Genomic DNA, 25,083 nt, shown 5'->3' with positions numbered 1-25,083 from the left:
AAGATACCTGTGTACTGTATGGCCAGTAGTAATGTACATAAGACGGTAGTGGTTTAATGATACCATACTTATTAATACAGTCAGGGAATTGTACCCCTCAGTTACAATTAGATTAGATGATTAGATTAGATTATTATATCTGCATATCTGTATGTTGTGTATGTCATAAATGTCATTATGAATTGAAAATGGCGGACCCTGATGTAAACAAGACGAAAGTCTTTCTCTGGTCTGCATTCCCTTAACAATTGTGTGTATTGAGCTGTACTGTACTGTACCCATTCTGCAATCTGTTAATTAAAGTTTTCAATCAATCAATCAATCAACCTCTCCTACAAATAGCATTGGAACAGCACCGTAGAGGAATGTTGGTGTGACTTGGTACATCATAGAGATCAAGACGGCAGTTAGTCCATTAGTCAGGCTATAATTCCTTCACTCAGGTATTCACACCTGCTGCTGTTGTGGTTAAGCCCGCTCCCTCCTTAGGGGGCCTTACAATGGAGTAGTTTACCATTTTAACACACCTCACAAGGTTCCTCACCACTGTTTACATGGGCTTGGCAGTCCATAGCCATGGCTTGTCGTGTTGTAGTAGGCTAAGTACTGCAGCATGGTGGTTGATTGTTGATCAGATAATAAGATAAGATGTTCCTTTATTTTCCCCCTTGGGGTAAATTCAAGGCTCATAGCAGCACAGGGGAGGGGGAGGGAGGTACAGGCGGGGTAATATAAATGACAATAAAAATATATGACAATAAAAACAATACTTGAGTAAAAGGTAAAGAGCCAGATAAAATATGAATAAAAAAAATCTTAGTCTACCCTGGTGTAAGGAAACAGATGATCAATAAATATAAAATATGAGTATACAAATGAGATCTGAGGTGCTAGTCATTGTGCAAGTTGCGCCAGATTCCATGCAGGGTTCATTAGTTTAGAGTCAAACAGTTCTTAAGTTCTCTAGTCGTTAGTTCTCTAGCTATTGGCCAAGTCAGTCCTTGCCCACAGTGATTGCTACTGGCACAAAGGACTGACCGAGGCGATTTGTGGTGAGTCGGGGGGATGAGTCTATGACATCAGCCATAACATTTTCCAAGTGATAATCTGGAGGAAAAGACACCACGGCATTAGGAGTTTTTAACTGTTCACCCATAAAGGACTCTGGAGGCACCTTTAACCCCCACCGACCCGCCCAAGCCACAGGCTTTAGTGTCGAACCTGGTAGTTGAGAAATGTGGTATTTTTTCCCGGTACGCTGAAACATCCTTTTTCAACCGGGGTCAGTAGAAGTTATGTCTGAGCCGATTATGTTTTTTTTTCTTTTTTTTTTATCCACTCTTTCTCCCATTTTCTATTTTTCTCCCATCCCAATTTCGTATCATCCAATTCAACCCTCCCCTGTCTCAAACGCTGTTTCTTGCCTCCCACAAGCCGGCTGCAATGTGGACTAAGTCATACATAGCACGAGTCCCCTCCGATACTCGAGGTAACGGCAGTCGCATCTTTTCACCTGCGCGGCGCGATCTTTCAGCGTCAGGGGTCTGCGCTTTGGAGGGGCGCCGCCCCCATCGCTTCCTGATTCTACTGCGCAGGCGCACCAACCGACCTGTAGGAGTCGCTGTCCACAACGCCCGATCCCCACCCATCAGTTTCCCACTCCCTAATACTGCCAATGTGTATTAGTACGGACGACCAGCTAAACTGAAAGCAATGTGGAGCGCTGGGCTCGAACAGGCGAACCCAGCGTCTCCAGTATTCGTGGTGAGCGCCTTGCCCACTGCACCACGTAGCCGCCCAGCCGATTATGTTTTCTGAACCCCCACATGGTCTGCAATATGGACAGTCTGAATGATGACTTCTCTTAATTCTGTAGGTATCACTACTCTAAAAAGTACATCCCCAACAAATCCCTTTCTCTGAGGCATCCACTTGTGCATCAACAAACCTTCCTGGAGAAAGTAGCCATGTGCCGCTTTCTCCACCTCATGAGCAGGAAGAATCTGCTGAAACAGGTCCTGCAAGGAGGAGTCAGCTCTCTGCTCCTGTGACGGGTCACTATAGGAACTTGACAAGCGTAAGACAGGCAATGAAACATCCTTTTCCTTTTTTACAACTGGTACTTTAACCAGATCAGATTTAGCTTGTGTCTGTGACAGGCCGGACAACCCTTTGATTTGTCCTGAAGGTAAGGAGAAAGACACAGGAGAAGGAGATAAGTCTACTAGATTGTTCCCTAAAACTGCTGAGACCCCCTTCACTGGCAGGGGTGAACGCACCCCCATGACCACCTCACCTGTCACTCGGTCAGAGGACAACGTCAGATTATGCAATGAGACAGATGTTGCTTGCAAACCCATTCCCCTCACAAGCACACTACTGCAACGACAACCAGTTCACTCAATCCCTCCACAGTTTCTACCTCCAAGGCAACTCGCCAACGGTTGAACTGGATGGTTAACTCACGGGCAAATTCAACATGCATCTGTTTTCGTGTTTTTCGTGAATTTCAAAAACAGTTGGCGATATGCTTAAAGTAAATAACTAAACAAAAAACCAAAGTACATTGTGGGATGTGTGAGGTTAGCAGATCAGTTGTGTAAAGCATGTGTGGATGAGTGAGAATGAGGTGTAGGGTGTTATAGAGCGGTGAAACAAACCAAGAGAAAAGCCTCCAACAGGGAGAGAGTTAAGAAGCAGATCAGAGAGACTGTCAGCCATGAGACTCCTATACACCTCGGCCACCCAGCCATGAGACTGACTCTTATACACCTGGGCCACCCAGCCATGAGACGGACTCTTATACACCTGGGCCACCCAGCCATGAGACTGCCTGTTATACACCTGGGCCACCCAGCCATGAGACTCCTATACACCTGGGCCACCCAGCCATGATACTGACTCTTATACACTTGGGCCACCCAGCCCAGCAGCGCAGCACCCAGCCCTGGTGTACAGCAATTAGGAGGGCCTTCCAACTCCATCCAGCAATATCCTACAGGGAGAACAGAGCAACACAAACAACAGAAGGGAGGGCCGTCACAATTCCAGTATGTTATTTCCATGGCCTAGGAAAGTTCAGTCAATATTTGTGAACATGAGCTACCTTCTCCCATAGCCAGAAACCAGAGAAGTAAGACTCAAACATGTGATGTCATGTCTGGAGCTGCTCTGTAGATAATGAATTTGTAGACCCACAGAATGTTTTCTTTAGATTTTATACCCAAATTAGCTTAATTCTATTGTAGTGTTCTCAGTTCTGAAATAGAAAATGTACCCATATACTCTGAACATTCCCTGGGTGCTCTGTGTCATATATACAATATTTCCCAATTCATTGTCTATGGAGCAGTTTCAGACATTATACCTACCTGATGACATCATAATTTTTTGTTTTAGCATAGCAATTTTGGATTAGGGAGAGCGTTCATGTTCACTAATATTTTTGTAATATCTTAGACAGTAGGAATACCTTGTATGAATTCTTAAATTCGCCTTCCTCTTTAAGGCTAGTGATCTAAAAGCAGAGTCTGTTTTGTTGGGGTACATAATGTCGTACAAATTAAGTTTTCTTGTGAGATACCACTTTTTCTTTTTTACTTGAGTCAACTGATAATTACTTGCTGGAAAAACCATTCCATCCTCTGGACCCCTCAGGTCATCTCCAGATGTTTCACCCTCAACCTTTTAGTGCCAAGCCCTGCCTTTTGACCAGCAGCTGTTGTTTTAGCTTTTGCCAATGATGGATGTCTGCCAAGCTGCCTCCCTTTTCCTCCCCCCTCTCTCCTTCCATCCACCCCTTCCTCTCCTCCCTCTCTCCTAACCCTTACATCCGCTGCTCCTCTCCTTCCCTCTCCTCTCTTCTCTTCTCCCCGCTAGCTGTCTCTGGCGTGCCTGGACATGACAACAGAAGGCAGCGCTGCCATGGCAGACTCTGTGGAGAGTAGTAATATCAGGTGACAACTGGTAGTGTACTGTAAATCTCTCCCTCGGGGTCACCTCCTCCTCCACCTCCTCCTCCTCCTTGAGATTGTCCTCCTGACAGTTGGAACCGAGGCCCAGCCACTGAAATTACAACCGCCAGGGGAACTGGCTCCCTGTCATTAGATCCGCTGTTCAATTAACTGTTGTTAAGTTCTTAAACTGCCGTGATTTGCTTTTACGGTTCGCTTTGAAATGGATGCTGCCCCTAAGTATAGGTCCTGGTCCTTAGGTGCAGAATAGTTGTCAAGGTCAATCGGATCCATCTCGCTGACCGAGGTTTTATTTTTCTGCCGTGCGTCTCGTGGCTATTGCGAAACCCTTTCTGCGTGTGGAGAAAAGCTTAAAGGTAGAATCTGTAACGGCCAACGATAGCAACCCCTCCCCATATACCCACTCAACTCCTCTAACCTAATACCAGGCGCGGCTCTTTTGCCCAGAGGTCGCCGTTTGACGGCATTACAGATTCTACCTTTAACCCTTGGGTTCTTATGGGTGTAGGCCGTCATCCGGCCTCCTCTGCTTTTACACATGTCCGTGTGATTTACCATATCACCGTGACCGGCGAGGTTACGGTTATAGAACTAGACTTGGTGCCTGAGTGGAAACTTTTCAGCTGTTCGCTGTTGTTTTCTATGGGGCTGCAAAATCCATAGCATAGAAACCATCTTGAATGTGTATTGAGAATATTATAATGGAACGGTATGAAGTGAATAAAGCTGGCAGTTTTTATATATTTACCTGGCTGGATGTAAATGGTTGTCAGTCGGTCTGATACTAGGCTAAAATGGCTAAATCTATATCTGAACATTTCCCAAAAACTAAAGCGTGTAACATGCTAGAAATCAAAGCAAAGTGACTTAATGTGTTGCATTTTTAACACATTAGATCTAGGGCTGTCATGATTCGTCAACCGCGTCGACGTAATCGACTAATACATTTAGTCGATTTGCATATTTGCATGATCGACGCGTCAGTTACTTGTATGCCTTTTGCGGTGGAAATAGAAGACGTTCAAAGTGATAACATGCGCAACGTATAATCTAACTAGTGCCCAATGAATCACGTTCGAAATATAAATAACTTCTCTTAAACCACTATTCGTGATTCCTCCTAGAGCCAGGACTCGACAGTGCGCATTTCGCTTGCATTTGATAACTTCCATGTTTCAAGTCAACTCCAGCTGGAAGGGAGGGGCTGAGCCCGCTGCCCCCACCTTACATTTTAGAAGCTATGACATAGCTCTTCAGCCCTGCGTCCTACAGCCTGTGACAACTCCTGTTGCATGTCACGCTATTTCTATGTAAACTCTGTGAGCAATGGGTCTAGCTTGCTTTACATCCTCGCCATACCTGTATGCTCACGCGTTGCGGTAAAAAACCTTAACTAACGTTAGCTGCTAAGAGTTCCAATAATGAGGAAAGGGGGTGGGGGTGAGCCCGTCTCTCTCCCTCTCTCTGTGTACGTCCAATGATTTGAAGTAGCGTTACACTATAAAAACGAACTGGATAGTTGATGATGATAAATATTTCACTTCATTAGCAAAAATTTAATAAAGTCTGCTATAAGCTATTCCCCCTCTCTTGTGTGTGTGTGTGTGTGTGTGTGTGTGTGTGTGTGTGTGTGTGTGTGTGTGTGTGTGTGTGTGTGTGTGTGTGTGTATATTTACTATAGGCTACTCTTTTTTACATGGATTAGGCTAATTAGCTTTAACAATCCTGATTCCTGAGCCTATTTTCTTCAAAAGGAAGATATTGATTTAAATATGTATATAGCCTATATATAATAAATACATTTTAATCGTATCTCCTGTGCTGGCACAAGCACTACCATAGCATGGAGTGGAGAGATAACACACAATACATATACATATAATAATTCATGGAAATATACTAAAAAGCTATTTTATTTTAAAAAGCTATTTTATTTATTTAGCTATTTATTTAAAAATCTCTCTGGCTGGTAGTTTTTTTAATCTAAAGCTAAAAGATGAGGATACTCATTAAACATTTTGAAATATTCAATTGCAAATATAATCAATTGTTGCTGATTATTCTGGTAAATTAATGGTTAATAATCGTCAGTGACAGCCCTAATTAGATCTCTCTAATGGAGAAAATGCATTATTATATATACTATATACTTTATTCAAAATAAAAAAAACTGATGTGCCGTGATAATTGTCTGGCGGTGCCGCCACAACCAGTGGTCTAAGCCTGTACTATTTTGTAAAAGCGATGGATCGGTACTTGGTTATCGGATCATACTGGAAAGTACTGAGAATGGGTATCGCTGCATCCCTACCTTTATACACACAATCCTTTGTAACAAAAGCCCTTGTTGGTGGAGCTGTGTATCATGTCCCCGCTACCCGCTCTGACCAGGTGGTGGAGGGGGCAGCAGGGCACCGGGGGAACTGGAGCAGACCCAGAAAGGCTCCTCTGAGGCCAGGCTCTTTATCTGTGTGGCTCCCTGCCCACACTTGGATGTTTCCCAGGCAACCTGGTGCTGAAATGTTACCCCAGTATTACATAGGAACAGCAGCAGAAAGACTGGGAGAGAGAGAACTGGGAGGGAGGGGAGAGAGAAAGGAAGGGAGGGAGAGAGAGAACTGGGAGAGAGTGAGGGAGAGAGAGAACAGACAGAGAACTGGGAGAGAAAACTGGGAGGGAGAGAGAACAGACAGAACTTGGAGGGAGCGAGAGACCTGGGAGGGAAAGAGAGAGAGAATATAGAAAGAACTGGGAGGGAGGGAGAGAGAGAGAGACAGAACTGGGAGGGAGGGAGAGAGAAAGAACTGGGCGGGAGGAAGAGACTGAAGGGGAGAGAGAGAGAGAACTTGGAGGGAGCGAGAGACCTGGGAGGGAAAGAGAAATATAGAAAGAACTGGGAGAGAGAGGGAGAAAGAACTGGGAGAGAGAGAGAATTGATAGTGAGAGAGACCAGACAGTTAAAAAAAAAGGGGGGAGGGAATGGGAAGGAGAGAGTGAAAGGTGATCGACTGACGGGCCACACGGACTGACTGAAGCCCTCTGTTGTGGGGCCCAGGCTGGCCTGCAGCCTGCTACAGAGAGGGCTTTCATGGGCCAACCTGTTCCCATAGACCCCGCTGCCCAGCACGGATCAGGAGCCACACCAGGGGGATAATGCATCCACTTGGGCTGCGGAGCCCAGTCCCAGGACCCCAGTGCTGCTTTGTTAAGAAGCAGCTTGGCTCAGTTGGCAGAAGGTTCTAAAGACCTCTTGTACTGAAGCTAATAAACCTAATAAAAGCTCATAAACCTGCAGACCTGCAAACCTGCACAATTTATTAATAATTGTTTTTGATAATTCAAGCAAAATTATAGACTTTTCGTAAATATTCAAAATGGAACCATGTTTATTACAGTAGCTGACAGGAAATACACTTTGCCCAAGTTGTTTCTCTAGCCCTTGTGTTGTGTTCGAAAGCTGTTTCTGTTCATGGTGTTCGTGGGTACATTTTGTGTAAGGGGGACCTTCTTTTATCATAAATCGATCAATACAGACCGTATTAGATCCCCACGAGGGGTATCATTGGAAAGCCACACTCATTGGCTACAACCCTGTCCAAGATTTTTTTTGACGGAGCTAGAGCCCCGGGAGTCGGGGGTGGTAATGTGTACTTTGCCTCACATATCGGCATGTAACTCGAGAACTGCTGAACGGATTTTGTTCGACAGGCAACAAATAGGGCTTTAATTCTATATATATATTGTATTAAAAGACACTTTTTATTTATTTATGGAAAAGTAGGTGAAAAAGTGTGTTTTATGTTCGGTCACAATTGTGACCTGTGGGATAAGGTGTTGTATCTTTTCATTTATAGACTACATTAACATATTCATCCTATGCAGTCGTACAAATTCTTAGGGGTGGTGTTTAGGTGCATAGAGATGGTGTTGAGGGGCATATGGGTGGTGTTTATGTGCATAGGGGTGATGTTGGGGGGCATAGGGGTGATGTTGAGGGGCATATGGGTGATGGGGTGATGTTGAGGGGCATAGGGGTGATGTTGAGGTGCATAGGGGTGATGTTGAGGTGCATAGGGGTGATATTGAGGGGCATATGGGTGGTGTTGAGGTGCATAGGGGAGATATTGAGGGGTGTAGGGGTGGTGTTGAGGGGCATAGAGGTGATGTTGAGGGGTGTAGTGTTGTGTGTGGAAAAGACTGTACACGCACACAGTTTCAATGTCGGAACAACAACTTATTTACTTTAGTCAACTGTCACTTTAGTCAACTGTCACAGATCACACTACTTATATATATATAAGCCCCTAACCAACAGCAACCCATAATAGTCTTAAAGGCTCTCTTAAAGGCACCGTACCCACTATCACAACATACAGCAAACATTGTGTAACCAGAACATAACACCCCCCCCCCCCCCCCCCCCCCCTCAAAATGAACCAACAGCATTTGCTTTTGGAAAGAATGATATTTAATATGATAATATATATCTTTTTTTTTGCATTCGACTAAGAGGTTGGCAGTCGACTACAACTCTTTTCGATCGATTAGTCGACTATTCGACTAGTCGAGTTCAGCCCTACCAGCCACTATGGCCTGTGGACAAAAGACATCTCCAGGTCACAGGCAGCTACAGGGTTATGTGCCGAGGGCTCAGACTGTACTGTTGTCCTACATGATCAGTATGCCTGTAGGCCAGCACTGTGATGTAGACCTGTAGGTGGATGAAAGGCTACCTCTCCTAATGCAAAAAACTAAAAAGTCCATGGTGCAATGTTTGTCATCAGCCTAAAATGCTGTTTTTTAGAAAAAGCGGGCTTCCTCGAACTTCAAAGACTTAATTATAGAGGCACATGGAGGCTGGTTTGCCTGCAGGTTAGACAGGGATAATTGCTTTACACACCTTGACATGTTTCAGATGGCCATGAGCAGAAGCCGGAGCGCTGCTGGAGAAACCAGAAATGTGTTTTGAAGTATGTATGTATGATTATGAGTATGCATAATGTTACTTAAGCTGATAATGACTCTTAGCTGCTTATGGTTTGAAACAATGTAGGCTACTGTATCTTATTTATGTGAATACTCGTCACACACACATGCACTGTAAACTAATTATACATATAGAATAACTGAGCTAGAGAAACCAGAAATGTGTTTTGAAGTATGTATGCATGATTATGTGTATGCATACTGTTACTTAAGCTGATAAGGACTCTTGGCTGCTTATGATTTGAACATTGATCAATCTGAATACTCTTCACACATGCACTGTAATTATACATATACAATAACTTAAGTACCTCAGACGAAGAAAGAGTTTTCAGAGGAACGGTGTTGTGTGCATTCATAGTCGGAGACAGTAGAGGTCGAGTACTTTCTTGTGATCCATCGTATTCACACTCCTGAGTGATTTGACTTTACAACTGCAAATACATGGGCTCTCCAAAGATATAAAGGCCTGGGTTCAAGACTGTGGTCTTTTCAGATGTAAATACATCTACTGCAGCATAAGGGCCCAATTCTTCAATGAGGAGTATCTGTTCATTAGAGTTCAGAGAAGATGAACTGACGGATGTGTTCATCTAATTTAAATATTAGAACTATCCGTTCAGTTACGGAAGTTGTCGGAGAGCGTGCAGTAGAACCATTAGGTGAACCAGTCCAACCATGCCTGTGTCTGCCCCAGATCCTCCAGCGGTCTGAAGCAAGGACACCGCTAGGTGTGGCTGCCCTGAGCACAGAACATAGCGGACCCATAGCAGACAGGAATTAATTACTAATAAACAGGACTGCTGTTTAGCAAGTTGGAAAGTTGGGAGTACTGATCTGTGATCGTACACTACTGTAGGTCAGGGGTTTTCCAAAGCTTCTCATGTCAACGAGGACCCCCCGTCGGATCCACATTTGTTTTTTTGTTTATTTATGGATCCCCATTAGTCTACACCCATGGGTGAAAGACTATTTTTCCTGGGGTCCTAACACACAACCTACAACATTACAGTACATTACATTACAGCAGCGGTTCTCAAACTACGGGGCTCGTGGCCAGTGGGGTCGCGGGTAGGTGACACATTGGCCAAAAAAAAATTACTCTGGTCGAGTTTTCCACCCGGCAGCTGTGTGTATTTGCCATGTTTCGCCCCTTCATCAACGGAGGCCGACACACAGTATACCAATACACATCTCACTACATCCTGCGCATTTATAATCGCGAGAGGGGGCCGGGAGTGTGGTCTTTTGTGTGTAACCTGGACTCGCAATGGATAGGTTTGTTGTAGCTGTGCCGGTTGGTCGCGATGAAATGGGCTCTGCACATAACCAGCTGCTATACCACACTGAAGTGAGATGGCTATCTTGAGGCAGAGTAATAAATTGCCTTTTTTAACTCTGAGAAGAAGCGCAGATTTTCCTTGCAAACAAAAACAACTGATTGGCAGAGAAATGTGCTGATAATGAGCTGGATGACGAAACTACGTTAGTGACACTCCAGGTTAATCAGCAGAGATTTTGGGGTAATTCGTCTTTCGTGCGACGAGCTACTGAAAGTCAAGTTCACAGGGCCCAGGCGCCGAAGCCACAGATAAACAGACCACGAGAGCAGTTATAGTTAATTTCTTGAAATTCGAAGTCAAAGAAAACATTCTCAGAGCAACCTGGCAGACAAAGATGGAGGTGGAGGGGCAGAGGATAACCTTTGACCATGACTATTCAACAGAGGTGGCTGTAAAACGTCGGAGCTATGTTGAGATAAAAAATACTTTGAAAGAGAAAGGAATCAGATTTCAATCACCAATGACGAAGCTGAAGGTCCATTGGAAAGAAGGCATCAAGGTGTACAACGACGTGCGGGAAGCGACGCGGGACATGAACCGGAGAGGATGGAGGGTGCCGGGGGGAGGTGGAGAAAGACCGACGCTGATGCAGAGGTTGGAGAAGGCGCGCAAATGGACCAGGGACGAGGACGAGGAGAGGAAGACGGGAAGGTGAAGGAGATCTGAACCGATTCAAAGTAGAACAACTGAGAAGAACGATGAAAAAACACGGGAAGGGGAGCAGAGAGGAGACGAGAGGGGACACAGTGATCCAAGGAAGTCAAGTCAAGAGTTTTATTTGTCACGGCATACAAGTATACAATGAAATGCGGGGGGTCTTGCCCTCAACGATGTGCATAATACAATAGTAATATATAATAGAATCCAATAGAACGACATTGTGCAATAAAACAAGTAAACAGAGTAGGGCATATCGGTATATGTACATGAGTTATTTACAGAGCATGGTAGGACATGCTAGGTCCTGTGGTAGTGCAATACACTGTTAGCTACGGATGAGGCACTGGATCTTTATGTACATGCTATATTATACAATCTCAAGTTATACTATACTATTCTTAAAGTGACCTTTCCTTTTGTAAAGAGACCATAAGTGTGAGCGTGTGCAGCATGAGTGTGTGTTTGCTCATGTTAAAGTGGCTGCTAGTGTGTGAGCGTGTACAGTGTAAGTGTTGTGTGTGTGCTCATGTGTGCTTGTGTGTGGAGAGTTCAGTGTTCAAGGCTCTGATGGCCTGGGGGAAGAAGCTGAGCCGAAGTCTCTCTGTCCTAGTAGCTGGTGTTCGCAGGTGTCTACCTGACCTCAGCAGCATGAACAGGCTGTTGTTGGGGTGGTGAGGGTCTTTCATTATTCTGCAGGCTCTGGATTTGCACCTCTTGTTGTATAGAACCTGCAGGATAAGTACAATACACATTGGACTGGTATACATGTGACACACACAATACAAGTAAATGTAAACATGAAAATTACTTATGCAATGAGAAGATGGTAAAGTACATGCGAGATAACTATACCAAAAGTTGTAAAAAAAGGGCATGGAGATTCAAGAGATATATTGGGACGGACATGAAAGAACCATAGGATTACACGTGACACATAATACAAATAGACGGGAACATGAAAGTGACTAATGCAGAGCTTTGACCGGGAGCTCGGAGGTCGCACACAGAACAAGTTGGACATGTATAGTGCGCATCTTTTAGCCACTAGGGGGAGCCCTCTCACTAGGAGAGCCACTACTCCCCACCCGCCAGCGGGGGAAAGAGGGATACGACCCTCTACTACAATGGAAGTACCAGAAGTTAATGTTGATGTTAATGTTTATTATGGATATATATATGTAAATCAGACAGGGATAGCAACAACCACAAATATTATTTTATGTGACATGGGTAGAACGGGAGAACATTTGGAAAATAAATATGACACAAGTTAAGGGTATCAAAATGATGTCGCTGAATGTGAATGGTATGAATAATCCAATCAAAAGGAGTAAGGTGATGACGAAACTTAAGAAAGAAGAGGCGCAGGTTATCTTCTTACAGGAAACGCATCTAATATCACAAGAACATGAAAAACTGAAGAGATTCGGGTATGAAAATTTGTTTTACAGTTCTTTTAAACAGAACCTTAGAAGAGGATTAGCTATACTAATTAAGAACACAGTGAAGTTTGTAATGATCAGGGAAATAAGGGATAAAGAGGGGAGGTATGTAATGGTCAAGGGGAAAATGGAAGGTCAAATGGTAACACTAGTGAATGTGTATGCTCCACCAGAAAGTGAGAAATATCTATTTGAAACAATCTTTGATATCATAGCGATGGAAGGGGTCCTAATCTGTACAGGTGATTTTAATGTAGTACTGAACTATGACATAGACACGACAAGCACAAAGAAATGGAGGACAAACATTAGCAAATATATGAATATACAAATGGCAGAATTGGGAATCATGGATATATGGAGAGAAATGCACACACTAGACAGAGAATACACACATTATTCACATCCACACACAACATATTCAAGGATAGACTATTTTCTCATGACAACAGGGGACAGATACAGGGTAGAAGACTGCAGGATAGGGGTAACGGACATATCAGACCATAGCGCAATATATCTGACAGTGAACCTTAAAAGTAGACGGAGAAATACAGTTTGGAGACTGAACGTAGGACTATTAAATAACAAAGGTCTGGTTAACGAAGTAAAAGGAGACATAATTAGATACAGAGAAGAAATGATAATGGAGAGGTAGACCCAAACATTTTGTGGGATGCACTAAAGGTAGTAATACGTGGAAAATTTATAGCAAAGACGGCATTACTCAAGAAGGCCAGAATAGAGACATACCAGAACTTGATAAAGAAACTGAAAGAATTAGAGAAAGAACACCAAAACTCAAAGAACCAAAAGACACTTAGAGAGGTAAAGGACGTTAGAGGAAAAATAAACAAAGAACTGCTGACAGAAATAGAGAAGAAAGCTAGGTACATGAAACAGACATACTATGAAGGAGGACCAAGAGTGACCAGACTTTTAGCTAGACGAATCAGGACACAACAAAAACTGAACACAATACACAATAAGGTACACGAACACAAACAAGATACTAAGAGAACCAGCTGAAATAGAGAAGTCATTTGAAGAATACTATAAGAAACTATACACGCAACCGATAGCGGCAGGAGAAGAGGAGATAGAGACATTCTTAGAAAAATTTGATCTACCATCGATAGGGAAGGAAGAGAACGAAATATTAAATGCAGAGATTACAGAACAGGAAGTGGGGAATGCGATCAGTAAAGCAAAGAACAGTAAGTCACCGGGTAGCGACGGATTCCCCTCTGAATTCTACAAAACATTTAGACAGGAACTGGGCCCCATATTAGAAGCAGCATTCAGACACACGATGAAAGAAGGCACAATGCCACCTTCATGGAAAGAAGCCATAATTACTACAATTCCAAAAGAAGGGAAAGATAGAGAACTATGTAGCAGTTTCAGACCAGTGTCCACTGTCCATACTTAATGTAGATTACAAGATGTATACATCAATAATATCCAAAAGATTTGAGACATTTATGACAGATATTATAGACGAAGACCAGCACTAAACTACACTCCAACGATAGAGATCAAAGAAAAATACAAAATTAAATGGGACATGGACAGGATCAAGTACTTAGGGGTGAACATTACAAGAGGGGTGGAGGGGTTATACGAGGCAAACTGTACACAGATTAATCAGAAAATCAAGAGAGACCTAAAAAGATGACAGTAATGCCCCTAGATTTCAGCTCAAGGATCGAAATCATTAAGATGAAGTTTATTACCAAGGTTATTATACCTATTTCAGTCCTTACCTATATTAATACCACTACGAGGGCCATTTCATGTATGCACGAGGAGACATAATGATAATCTAGCGTTGATTTCAGGATGATTAAATTACGTGATAACTGGATTACACTAAAATGCCTTTTTCTCGTATTTTCCTGGAATTACTCAGAATCACTCAAACTATACTCATATTCAAAACGGTATAAAATGGAAATGTACGGATGAAAAAACAATCTGTTTTTTGCATGTTGACCAGAAGCAACTCACTGACGGTCAGGGAGCTAAATTAACTTTTTGACTCACCGGCCAGTGGCGGGTAGATGGGAAGAGTCTACCCGCCAAGCATATTTCTTACCTGCCAACATTTTTTTGATTAAAAAAATATATATATATAATAAAATATATATTATATAATCATACTTGTAGTTGTATTATCTGCGAGACATCGCCACCACGCAATAAGTCAAAATGCTTGCTATCTGCAAACAGCTCCACTGTCTGTGTGTATACTTGAGTAGCCTCCAGCTCCAGCAAGGATTCTCCGGCCCTGCAGCTAGACCCTATATTCAGCTAGACCCTACATTCAGCATGCAAGGATTCTCCGGCGATGCAGCTGGACCCTATTTATAACGTTACCGTTCTTTTGTCAAATCACATTCAACATGCCCTCAGCTAGAATACGCATTCAAACAATGTTATAAGACATTGATATCAGGAGCTATCTGTAGCTACTGCTAGCCCGGTAGATAACGTTAAGACAATTTAGTTTACTGGGACAGATAAGATCTAACGTGAGCTAGCTAAGCTAGCTAACGAGGGAACGGAGGTATTATGCACTCGAGTCGACTATTGCTGGAGCATTTGTTGATATCAGCAGCTATCAGTAGCTAGCCAGCTAGATACCGTTAGACAATGCCTCGTCATGTATTAAACTAAAAGTGAATAGTTGACTGGGTCATTGTTTAAACAGTAACGGTAGCTCAGCCCACATATCGCAATGGTGGCGTTTCAGGAAGTAAACAAGCCAAATGAGAGCTTCCGATTGGTCATTTGCTTTCTTTCTCATGAAACCAGTCACGTCACTCTACTGTGATTGGACCGTTGACTTGAGTGCAATGTGGGACTTGTAGTTTTTTAACGATCTCGCGGCGGAGAAAAAAAAGACGAGAGCGGCTATAATCTGTACTTGCACAATCAAAATAAGAGTATCGTTATGAACTACACGTCTACACGCCACACGGCGGGCAGCCCTCTAAGTGTCAAGCGCCAAAGGTAAAAACTGACCGCCCCTGTCGGGCGGCGGGCTTTAGTTTCGGTCCCTGCTGACGGTCGACGGCGTTATTAGATCCATAGCTATAATATAAAATATAGTTTTAGGACTCGCAAGTTTGGCATTCTAAAACTAGATCCATTGAATAAAGACCTGCCGCTGAAGGGGGATCAGCGCCCCCTGCTGATGACGGGCATTGTGTTAAGTGTGGGGTCGCCAAAAAAAAATCCTGAATAAAAAAAACAATAAAAAAATAAGAAACACATTCTCAACATCTTCAAAATCTCACAAAAAAGACACACAAAGGCTCCAACCATGAATGAATGAATGAATGAATGAATGAATGAATGAATGAATGAATGAATGAATGAATGAATGAATGAATGAATGAAAACTTTATTTAACAGATTGCAGAATGGGTACAATACAGTACGGCTCAATACATACAATTGTTAAGGGGATGCAGACCTGAGAAAGACGTTTGTCTTGTTTCCATCAGGGTCCCCCATTTTCATTTCATATAGACATTTATGACATACACAACATACATGACATTTATGGCATAGGGACATATAGGTATTTAGTACTGATACATTTGTGACATAAGCGGTATTCAAATATACAGTACTGTTACCCCTAGATCCTGACAGAGTATATACATATGATGCGGAGGGGACTGTACATTAGGAGGGGGTGGGTGGGTGGGAGGGAAATATACATACGGCGGGGAGGGAATATATACATGCTAACCACAAATACAATACTAACTAAACTAACTAAATAAATCAGTAACTCAACTGTATTTCACCATTCATAACAGCATCCTTGAATGAATGAATGAATGACTTTATTTGACAATATAAAAAATAAACATGTGACAGAAGAGCACAGTCGGGATATACTGCCAAGGATGTAACACAAAAAAGCTCAGAGCTTATTTCCATTGTGGTCCTTGTAGGGGGGTGGGGGAATGTGATGCTTAACACATGCATCATACAAAACGTGACATCACAACACATCACATATACCATTTAACATTTATATACATACAGACTCATACAACATGCAAGGGTGCCTTAAGCTAAGTGTCTAGGTATAGTCCCTTTTGAGCCATGTCTTCAGCCTTCAACTTTATCTTAAAAGTGAATTTGTTGCTGATCATCTTCATCTTCACAGGTATACAATTCCAGTATGCAGTAGCTCTATACATTACGATTATCTTAAGTGCACATGAAGTCACAGACCCCCGTGTGATAAGATCTTGTCCTAGGGCCCCCGATCTGAGAAGAGTTTTGTGGTTGGAATTCATTCATTCATGATACAGAAAAAAGAGAAGATCTTGCACACTATTCTTGAGCTCACAAATAGAACTTGTTCATTAGCGGATGTTTCAGTCCCAAACGATCTTCCTCCGCACCCAAGGAAGATCCTTTTAACACAGCGACGTGTATTGTCGTCTTATCATGCCCCCCGTTGAGTGCCGACGATGCGAATTGTCTTTTTTTTCATATTCATATTCATATTCATATTTCATCAACCGAGTCTCCCGTTGGTACAGCAGACCCTCTAGGAGCTCAGATGGGAAAATACCGCCCCCTATCGTCTATCTCTGTGTAACTGCAGGCCATTCGATTATACTGCTGGATCCCTGTGGGGGGAGCCAACTGGCTCCATTATGCTGGCGAGGGATCTGATGATGAGGGAAGTGATCGCGAGTTGGAAAGCAGCGTGGAATATATATTTACAGCAGCCAATAATCAATCAATAAACGCGATCGATATTTGGAATGGCGATCAGGAATTGGAATAATATTTTTGGAGAACATCTGATCTAAGGTAAGGAGTCTATGTTACCAGTTTTAGGATAATCAGAGCTGTATTCACTGAGATAACAGCGTGTCCCGTATGTGTGTATGTGTGTGTGTGTGTGTGATGTTGAGGAAATGAGAGAATAGATTTTTCAGCCTGCTTCTATAGCGTGCATAAGTACACATATACTATCGATAATCTAGCGTTTATTTGAAAACGATTCATAAATAGGCCGACAAATGACAACGTGTCTAGTGTATTCGAGAATATTCCAATAAATGCCGTTTATGGGGGAATCTTTCTATTTTCCGGACATTTTCGAGAGAACGATAGCTTTTCGAAATGCTATAAAAAGGATATGAACCGATTAAAAAAAGAAAAATCTGTTTCGACAATGTTGACTGCAAACAAGTCATTGATGATAAGCGACGGGCAGATTAGACACATAGCCATAATTTAAAACATAGATTATGCGTTTTTAACGCTAACATTGAAGTGGGTGGCGGCATTCAAGGGGGTAAAAAGGAAAACATGGCCGGCATCGAAAGTGTTAAGATTGAAATGTTGCCTGCTAATAAACAAGTTATATTTGCAAGCTGAAGACAGCGTGCAGAATCTACTTTCTATTTGAGAGCTCAAGACTCTTTTTCATACGTGTTTTCCCTCTAGTCTAGAATGTTAAAAAGGCCAAACTGATTCCACCCCGGCATTCTACTAAGATGCTTGATTTAAAAACTGGCATTTGGTGCTTTCTGGGTTGACGTTTTTTATGCAGCTCCACTGAACCTCAGCTTTGTATGCGACTAGTGAAATGCTTGTTGCGGGCGTGGCCATTCGGACCTCATGGCCGTTTCGGAACACGTGCCCATTCAGAGCGGGCTGATTGCTTGCATCATGGAAGTGCTGCTTGCAGCGTTGTCGAGACCCGCGGTATAGCTGCTTGCAGAGTTCTCCAGAACCACTCATCTGATGACTTCACAATACACCCGCAAAACGTAAATGTAAAGTTCATCGTTCTAGCACCACCATCTGGCCAAATGGCACCAAATTGCACAAATTGACACTGCACTCCCCTGGGTCCTCAGCAATACACCCACTGAGCGTGAAGTTAATCGGATGAAGGGTTCTCAAGATATGTGAAGGACAGACGCACTATAGCACCACCATCTTGCCAAATGGCAATACATTCAACACCAGACCTCCCCTGAGGCCTCAGCAATACACCTGCCAAGTGTGAAGATGAACAGATGCACGGTTCTTGAGATATGCAAAGGACAGACATACACATACACTATAGCACCACCATCTGGCCAAATGCCACCAAAATCTACATCGGAACCTGCTAGGTTCTCGGCAATACACCTGCAGAGCATAAAGTCGATCAGATGAACGGTTCTCAAGATATGCGAAAGACAGACAGACACGCACACAGACAGAGATTCCTTCTTTTATAGTTAGATGTAAACGTTGAGCACTGTGCATAAAATCAAACTAATCTGGCCTAGTCAACACAAAAACTGAGTTTCCTTAAAAAATTATCCATCCACACCAACAGTGTTTTAGAAAATCTCTGTCTACACGACAATAAAAAAATGCTCACATGAAATTACCTAAAACGTGCTGTTTTTGTGTGGACAGGAGGTCAAAAATGGATGGAATTTTTTTTTCAAAAACACCCGTGTACGTGTGGACAAGGCCTGAATCCTGGTTCCCTAGAGCTGTCATTACCATGGGCTCAGAGCTGTTAGCCAAGCAGCCACACAGGCCTTAATTTCACTGATATCATCTCCTACCACCCTCTCTAAATAAATAAACACTCTAACCAGGCCTACGCTAACATACCGTACGAGTTAAGCCTCCGTTTTCTTTTTTGAGATTGTAGTTTTTGGTTTGAATGCATGAGGGTGTGTTTGTCCAGACAGTATTTTCTTCAAGAGGATTTGTAGGATAGTCGTCGCTCTAAGCGAGCATCTCCCTTTTCCGCTTTTAGAATCTGATATTGTGTAACGTTACCGTTTTAGCCTTTTCTTTGTCATGCTGCTGTTCTTGAGTTTCATAAAGGAATCCTTTTCAGTTTTTTCTCTCTCTCTCTCTCTCTCTCTCTCTCTCTCTCTCTCTCTCTCTCTCTCTCTCTCTCTCTCTCTCTCTTCTCTTCCACTCTCAAGATTGACGAGGAGTCGCTCTCCCTGGCGATGAAAAGCCTTTTGAAATCGTATACTTCCACTGTCTCAGAAACTGACCCTTTTCAGGCTACATATTATTGTTTGAACCTTACTGATCTATGTCTCAGGTATGCTCCCCAGGAATGGTCATTCTGGAGAGGTCCACATGCCTCAAGTGGGAGTGGTGATCTTTGATCTGTTTTATTTTTTCCTCTTTTGCATAAATAATGTCATGTTTCATAGACATTATAGACAAGTGATCCTGACGCCCTCACGCTAGACCAGTTCTCCTACACATGAGATGAGAGAAGAAATACATTTACATTTGCATTTAGTCATTTAGCTGACGCTTTTATCCAAAGCGACTTAAGCTAAATAAAACGGCTAACCATAATTTAGCAACCAGTGACTTCTTGATCGAACGACAACGACAAACGACTTTAACAAACAAAAATCTGTTTTATCAAAGCCCTTTGTCCTACATTGGTCTGTTTGGACTGTAGCCATGGGAAGCCACACCCTGAACGTCCTTGTTATTTTTTGAAGAGGTTTTTGTATCTTTTAACAGCCTGCTATCTGACCCAGCTCACTGGCCAACTTGGCTAACACTACTGGCTTGACTAATGCCATGTGATGATGGATATAAGCTTCTATTTCTCTATGGTTGTGCCAGTGCCATTATGAATGGAGAATACTGATGAGTCACGGCCACAGACATTTATAAAAGATTGAGAGAGTAGTGCCTGTCTACACACCGTAGACCCGGTGTGGTCTCGCAACTAGCGTTCAGGAAATATGCCACCTGTGTTTTTTACCCAGAATACAACACTGATTCCTCTTCATCCAACATGTTGTTGAAGAATATCATCTAAACTCAAATGGTGTTGTACGGGTGAGGAACAGGATATGATGTCACAAGTGCTCACTCTCTTCCCATCTCTATGGCCATGGCTTCTATCCTTGGGCAGTTGCCACAGTGTACATAAAGCACAGTCTATCTTTAGTGAGGCTCAGGTTATTCTCTGTGTTGCTATTGTAAGACTGGTGTGACTGGTCTCGGATGACTTTTATATAGGCCGTTTGTAGGCTAAACTTTGCTACCGTTACCAAAAAAGCGTGCACTTCTTTTATGGAGAGTAGACTCCAGGGACAGATCTGAATGATTGTTATCATATTGTGGGATCGTTTGACGAATCGTGATACACAATGTTGTTGTCTATATTAACAATAGTTAGAATTAAGTCAGTTCTCTCACGAAATTATTTCAGAAATATTGTTAAAACTGCACTTTGTGTAACTTTGTCATGGAAAAATATACTAGTTGCTTTAGTCTAATCTAAGCCCTCAAGTCACAGTTGGGCTGAACAATGGAAAAACCCTCCCATCAGCAACAAAGGGTTCGCACAAGGTCCTTGAAGTGCTTGATAAAAAAACAAGGCCTTGAATTCCTTGAAAACAGCCAATTTTTTAACAAGGTGCTTAAAAAGTCCTTGAAATTCAAATCAACCATTTGCATTGAACTTTTTGTTCATCCATGATACAAATTTTCATAATCGAGACATTTTATTTTTTAATTTAAAGTGTAACTAATTGTCTGAAATTGGTTTTAAGCAATAAATATAAAATTTTATTTTAAAAAGAAAAAAAATGCTTGGAAAAGTACTTGAAAGTCCTTGAATTTCATTTTGTAATGTCTGGGAACCCTGAACACATGAAACCAAGTTGAATTGCCGATATGAGCCGTTCTCAGTGGCACAAAATCTGTTGTCGCAGAAGTTACATAGAGCAGCTTTAAATTAAAACAAGTTTAATTTTGATACTGTATCACACCTCCCGTTAACCCCACAGCCCAATATGATTAACATCAGATAGATTACCGAAATCCATACCTAAGCAGATATTGTGATATTGAAAGAATTCCTACTAAATATTGTGATATTTATTTCCCCCTGTATTTCCCAGCTGTTGACGTGTGGTGCTATCCTAAAAAAAATTCAAACAATTCCACAATGAGTTTGATAGAGTACACACATTTCATACATTCCTGTGATCTGTCCTATCCTATGTGTATATTGTCATGTTTACCCAAATCACATGCCAAAGAAAACAACAACAACGTGCTGGCGTTTCTTTTCATTATTATGGCTCTAACAGATTACCACAGGGTTATCGCGCACATTTCCACGATTCACAGCTGCGGAGGGGAAGATTGCTCTGCCTATACGGAGTGGTCTCGCCAATCAGATTACACTACGGTTTTTGTTATGACTTTCGGGGCTATCTGAACATTCCTTTCCCAGCTCTCCCGGAGAACTGGGCTGAGAGGAGCCGCTGCTTCCCCTCGCAGCTCATTGTTGTGCTCCTCTTCTACTGTAAGAGGCCGTGTGAGGCCCAGGTGCTGACACAGAGAGCCGCTAGTGATGAGAGGCTGTCCTGTTGTTTACCTGACGCTACCCCCTCCACCATCGCAGCAGTCTCTCTCTCTCTCTCTCTCTCTCTCTCTCTCTCTCTCTCTCTCTCTCTCTCTCTCTCTCTCTCTCTCTATCTCTATCTCACTCACTCCCTTCTTTTTCTCTCCTCACCCCTTCAAGTCTTGTCACTCATGTTGGCGCTCTCATCACGTTAGCTTTGCTTATTTGAACATGCTAACCTGTGTCGGGCCGGGCTCCAGGCACGGACTTCCCCCAGTGGAGAGTCAGTCAGGAAATTGCTGTTATTAGAGAAAGTGCCAGTGATGGCGCGGACAGCAGTTTGTGGTCGATCCAGGTCAGTAGCTAATCTCTGGAATCTGTAGGCCAGTGTAGGACAGAGTATTACAGGCCTAACGAAAACAAGAAAGCAAGCGTCCTATCACAGTAGATGTTATTTTGTTTGCTTTACTCCTTGTACCAATAAAGCAACATTTCACCCCTCTCTCGTTGAATATTTCATCAAGCTACAGCTGATATGCTGAGATGTCCGTGGCTAAACTGGATCTCTGGCTGACGTTCGTTTTTTGGCTGACATTTCTTCCTTGGCCTGCCCAGTGACATCATAGTAGAGTTAAATAAAATTTCAGCATTTGGGAAGAGCAGGACCTAAGTGCTTTGCCTTACTCTTATTGCGTCGCCCTTTATAACATCAGCTTTTCCTGGAGGGAGTTTCAAGGTGCAACCCGATAGGTTGGACTGGATATCCTCCGAATTAGTGCGTATTAATGTGGCTTTGGTGTTTTTTTATCTAATGCCATCTACGTCAGTGGTCAGAGCCGTGCCATGATGCAGCTCTTTGATTACGGCTGTCATTGATGGTTGGAAAGAAGCTCTTTCTTGTGGTCGTCTTGCTGCCTTGGAGCCGGAGGCCTTGTGGTTGCAGTGAGTTGGAGGCCCCTGTATGTTGGTATGGGTTTGTAGCCAAGGGGGTTAGGGTTTGACTCCTGGGTAAGAGGAGATGATGTGCCCTGCTCTCTCTCTCTCTTTGTGTCTGTCTCTTTGTGTCTGTCTGCGTGTGTCTCTCACACACACACACACACTCTCTCTCTCTACGATGAGCCCTGTTCTCTCTCACTAACTCGCTCACTCACCCACTCACTCATACTCACACTCTCTCTCTCTTTCTCTCTCTCTCATGCCTGGCTGCAGTATGGGAGGCTGTAGCATGAAGTTCAAGCCAAACCAGGGCTTAGTTTCCACCTGCTGAGCCAGTTCTAGACCAGCAGATCCTCTGAGATGGGTTCCCTGATGTATGTGTGTGTGTGTGTGCGCGCATGCATGCGTGTGCATACTCAAGTGTGTCCGTATTTGTGTATCTGTGTGTGTGTGTGTGTGTGTGTGTGTGTGTGTGTGTGTGTGTGTGTGTGTGCACACACCCACGCGTGCGTATGTGTGTTCTGGGCCCTTTGTGAAACTCTTTGCGTCTCCATCCATGCGTGCTTGTGCAGACATACTTTGTGTGTGTGTGTATGTGTGTGTGTGTGTGTGTGTGTGTGTGTGTGTGTGTGTGTGTGTGTGTTGGAGGTGACCCATGCAGGAAAGAGGGGGAGGGTGAGAGCGCCTATTTACATTGGCAGCCACACAAGGGGAAATGAACTGACTTCAAAGCAGCAGAGCAGTGGAATTGTAGAGCGAGCAACGGAGCGATCCATGCGTGAGCAGCAGACAGGGCTCTAACACAGACTCCTACCTCAGCTCTACAAGCACTGGTTACTGTGTGTGTGTGATGTTGAAGAATGATGTGTTCTTTGTTTGACTACAGCACATGCAGATCATTTCATAGAACCTACTAGCGATGAACACGTCAACAATCATCGTGGGATGAGTTGGCCTTTGAAAGCACAAACAAGAACGCTCCAGTTCTACTTCTGTAACTTGACACTTGAGCTCGACATGTTTATGACTTTTTACTGTGGTTTCCTCATCTGAGAAGCGTTGCCTGTTTTGTGCCTCCACCTGTAAAACACAACAATCTGTATCAGTATCGGCTGGTGTGTGAGTGAGTGAGTGAGTGAGTGAGTGAGTGAGTGAGTGAGTGAGTGAGTGAGTGAGTGAGTGAGTGAGTGAGTGAGTGAGTGAGTGAGTGAGTGAGTGAGTGAGTGAGTGAGTGAGAGAGAGAGCATCACCAGTGGTAAGCTGTAAGACTGTCTCTTTGTGTTTTTGTCTGGTAGGAATGCTGCAGAGACGGCCTACCATTGAGGACTTTGTGGACGCGCTGGTGTCTGAGCTGAACCCCAACTTTGAGACCTTCATCATGGACTCTGAAAGCTGAGGCCCTTCAGCCTCAGACGAGGAAAAGAGACCCGTGGATGTACAGTGAGCTCCATGAGGAGTACAACACATTGTTGGACGTTTTGGTTTCCTTGTTTTTATTACTTTGGATGTAAAAGTTATTCTACCATCATAAGGTTAAAGGCCCAATCCGGATATTTTTTTGACCTTATTTGGTCCCTATTTCCACCCATATGTTTACATTTGGATCACTGATTGGGCCTTTTAAAGTTCAGACTGTTCAATGGGATGCATTGAATTAGTAGAAAACTCTTCAGGAATGTATGTGAATATAACCCCCCCCACACACACACAATACATGGAATGGGGCTTTAACCTTTTCTCTGAACATCATGGTCATGTAGTCATTTAACATGCAGATTGATAAGAGTGTGGAACCCAAACATCAACACAATAATGTGGCCAAACACATTAAGGAGCTCACCGTGGGCCCAGTTGAGATCAGATCCTATGTCTTGATGTCTATCGTAATCAAAAATATACTTATCTGTATTTCAATTTCACCAATGTTTCAATATTAAATTATTATAATTGTGCAAGGTGTATTTACCTGACAGATGTACAGATCAGAAATATTTTGTGTGTAATTCTTTTTTTTATTTTTTACTTTCTAACAGTGATCGCTATGATAATAATGGAAAATAAGAAAAATCCATTATTTTGTAATGCAAAATATAACAATACTGTTATACCACTGGATAAAGTGTTTGTAATTTTTTTGTACCCTTCCTCCCATCTTTTCTGAGGCATAGAAAGTCGTGTCCTTTTTGTAAAGTAAAATTAACACAGAATTACATTCTCAGGGAATACTGCTGCTGCTCATGTACACAACCTCTAAATATCATTTTCAATTCACAGATCATTGTTACTTCCTGTTTAAATCAGGGAAAAATCCAAATCTGTTTTCCTGTTATTTGGCAAGTGTTTTGACA

At 42.9% G+C, this 25,083-nt stretch overlaps 1 protein-coding gene across 1 annotated transcript in view; it reads left to right on the top strand.

Annotated features, from left to right (window-relative positions):
* LOC311233347 (mitochondrial intermediate peptidase-like) overlaps positions 1-24,770 on the top strand; it is a 198,290-nt gene extending 173,520 nt beyond the window's left edge. The window contains exon 19 of the mRNA XM_084320322.1: positions 24,031-24,770. Coding sequence (XP_084176448.1) covers positions 24,031-24,131 — 101 coding nt within the window. The 3' untranslated portion in view covers positions 24,132-24,770. The remainder of the gene's footprint in view (positions 1-24,030) is intronic.
* Positions 24,771-25,083: the final 313 nt, after the last annotated feature.

This window comes from Notolepis coatsorum (assembly GCF_963971535.1).
Source record: "Notolepis coatsorum genome assembly, chromosome: 1".
Classification (NCBI taxonomy): Eukaryota; Metazoa; Chordata; class Actinopteri; order Aulopiformes; family Paralepididae; genus Notolepis; species Notolepis coatsorum.
Note: the sequence above shows the minus strand (reverse complement) of the source record. Positions and strands in the feature narration are given on the sequence as shown.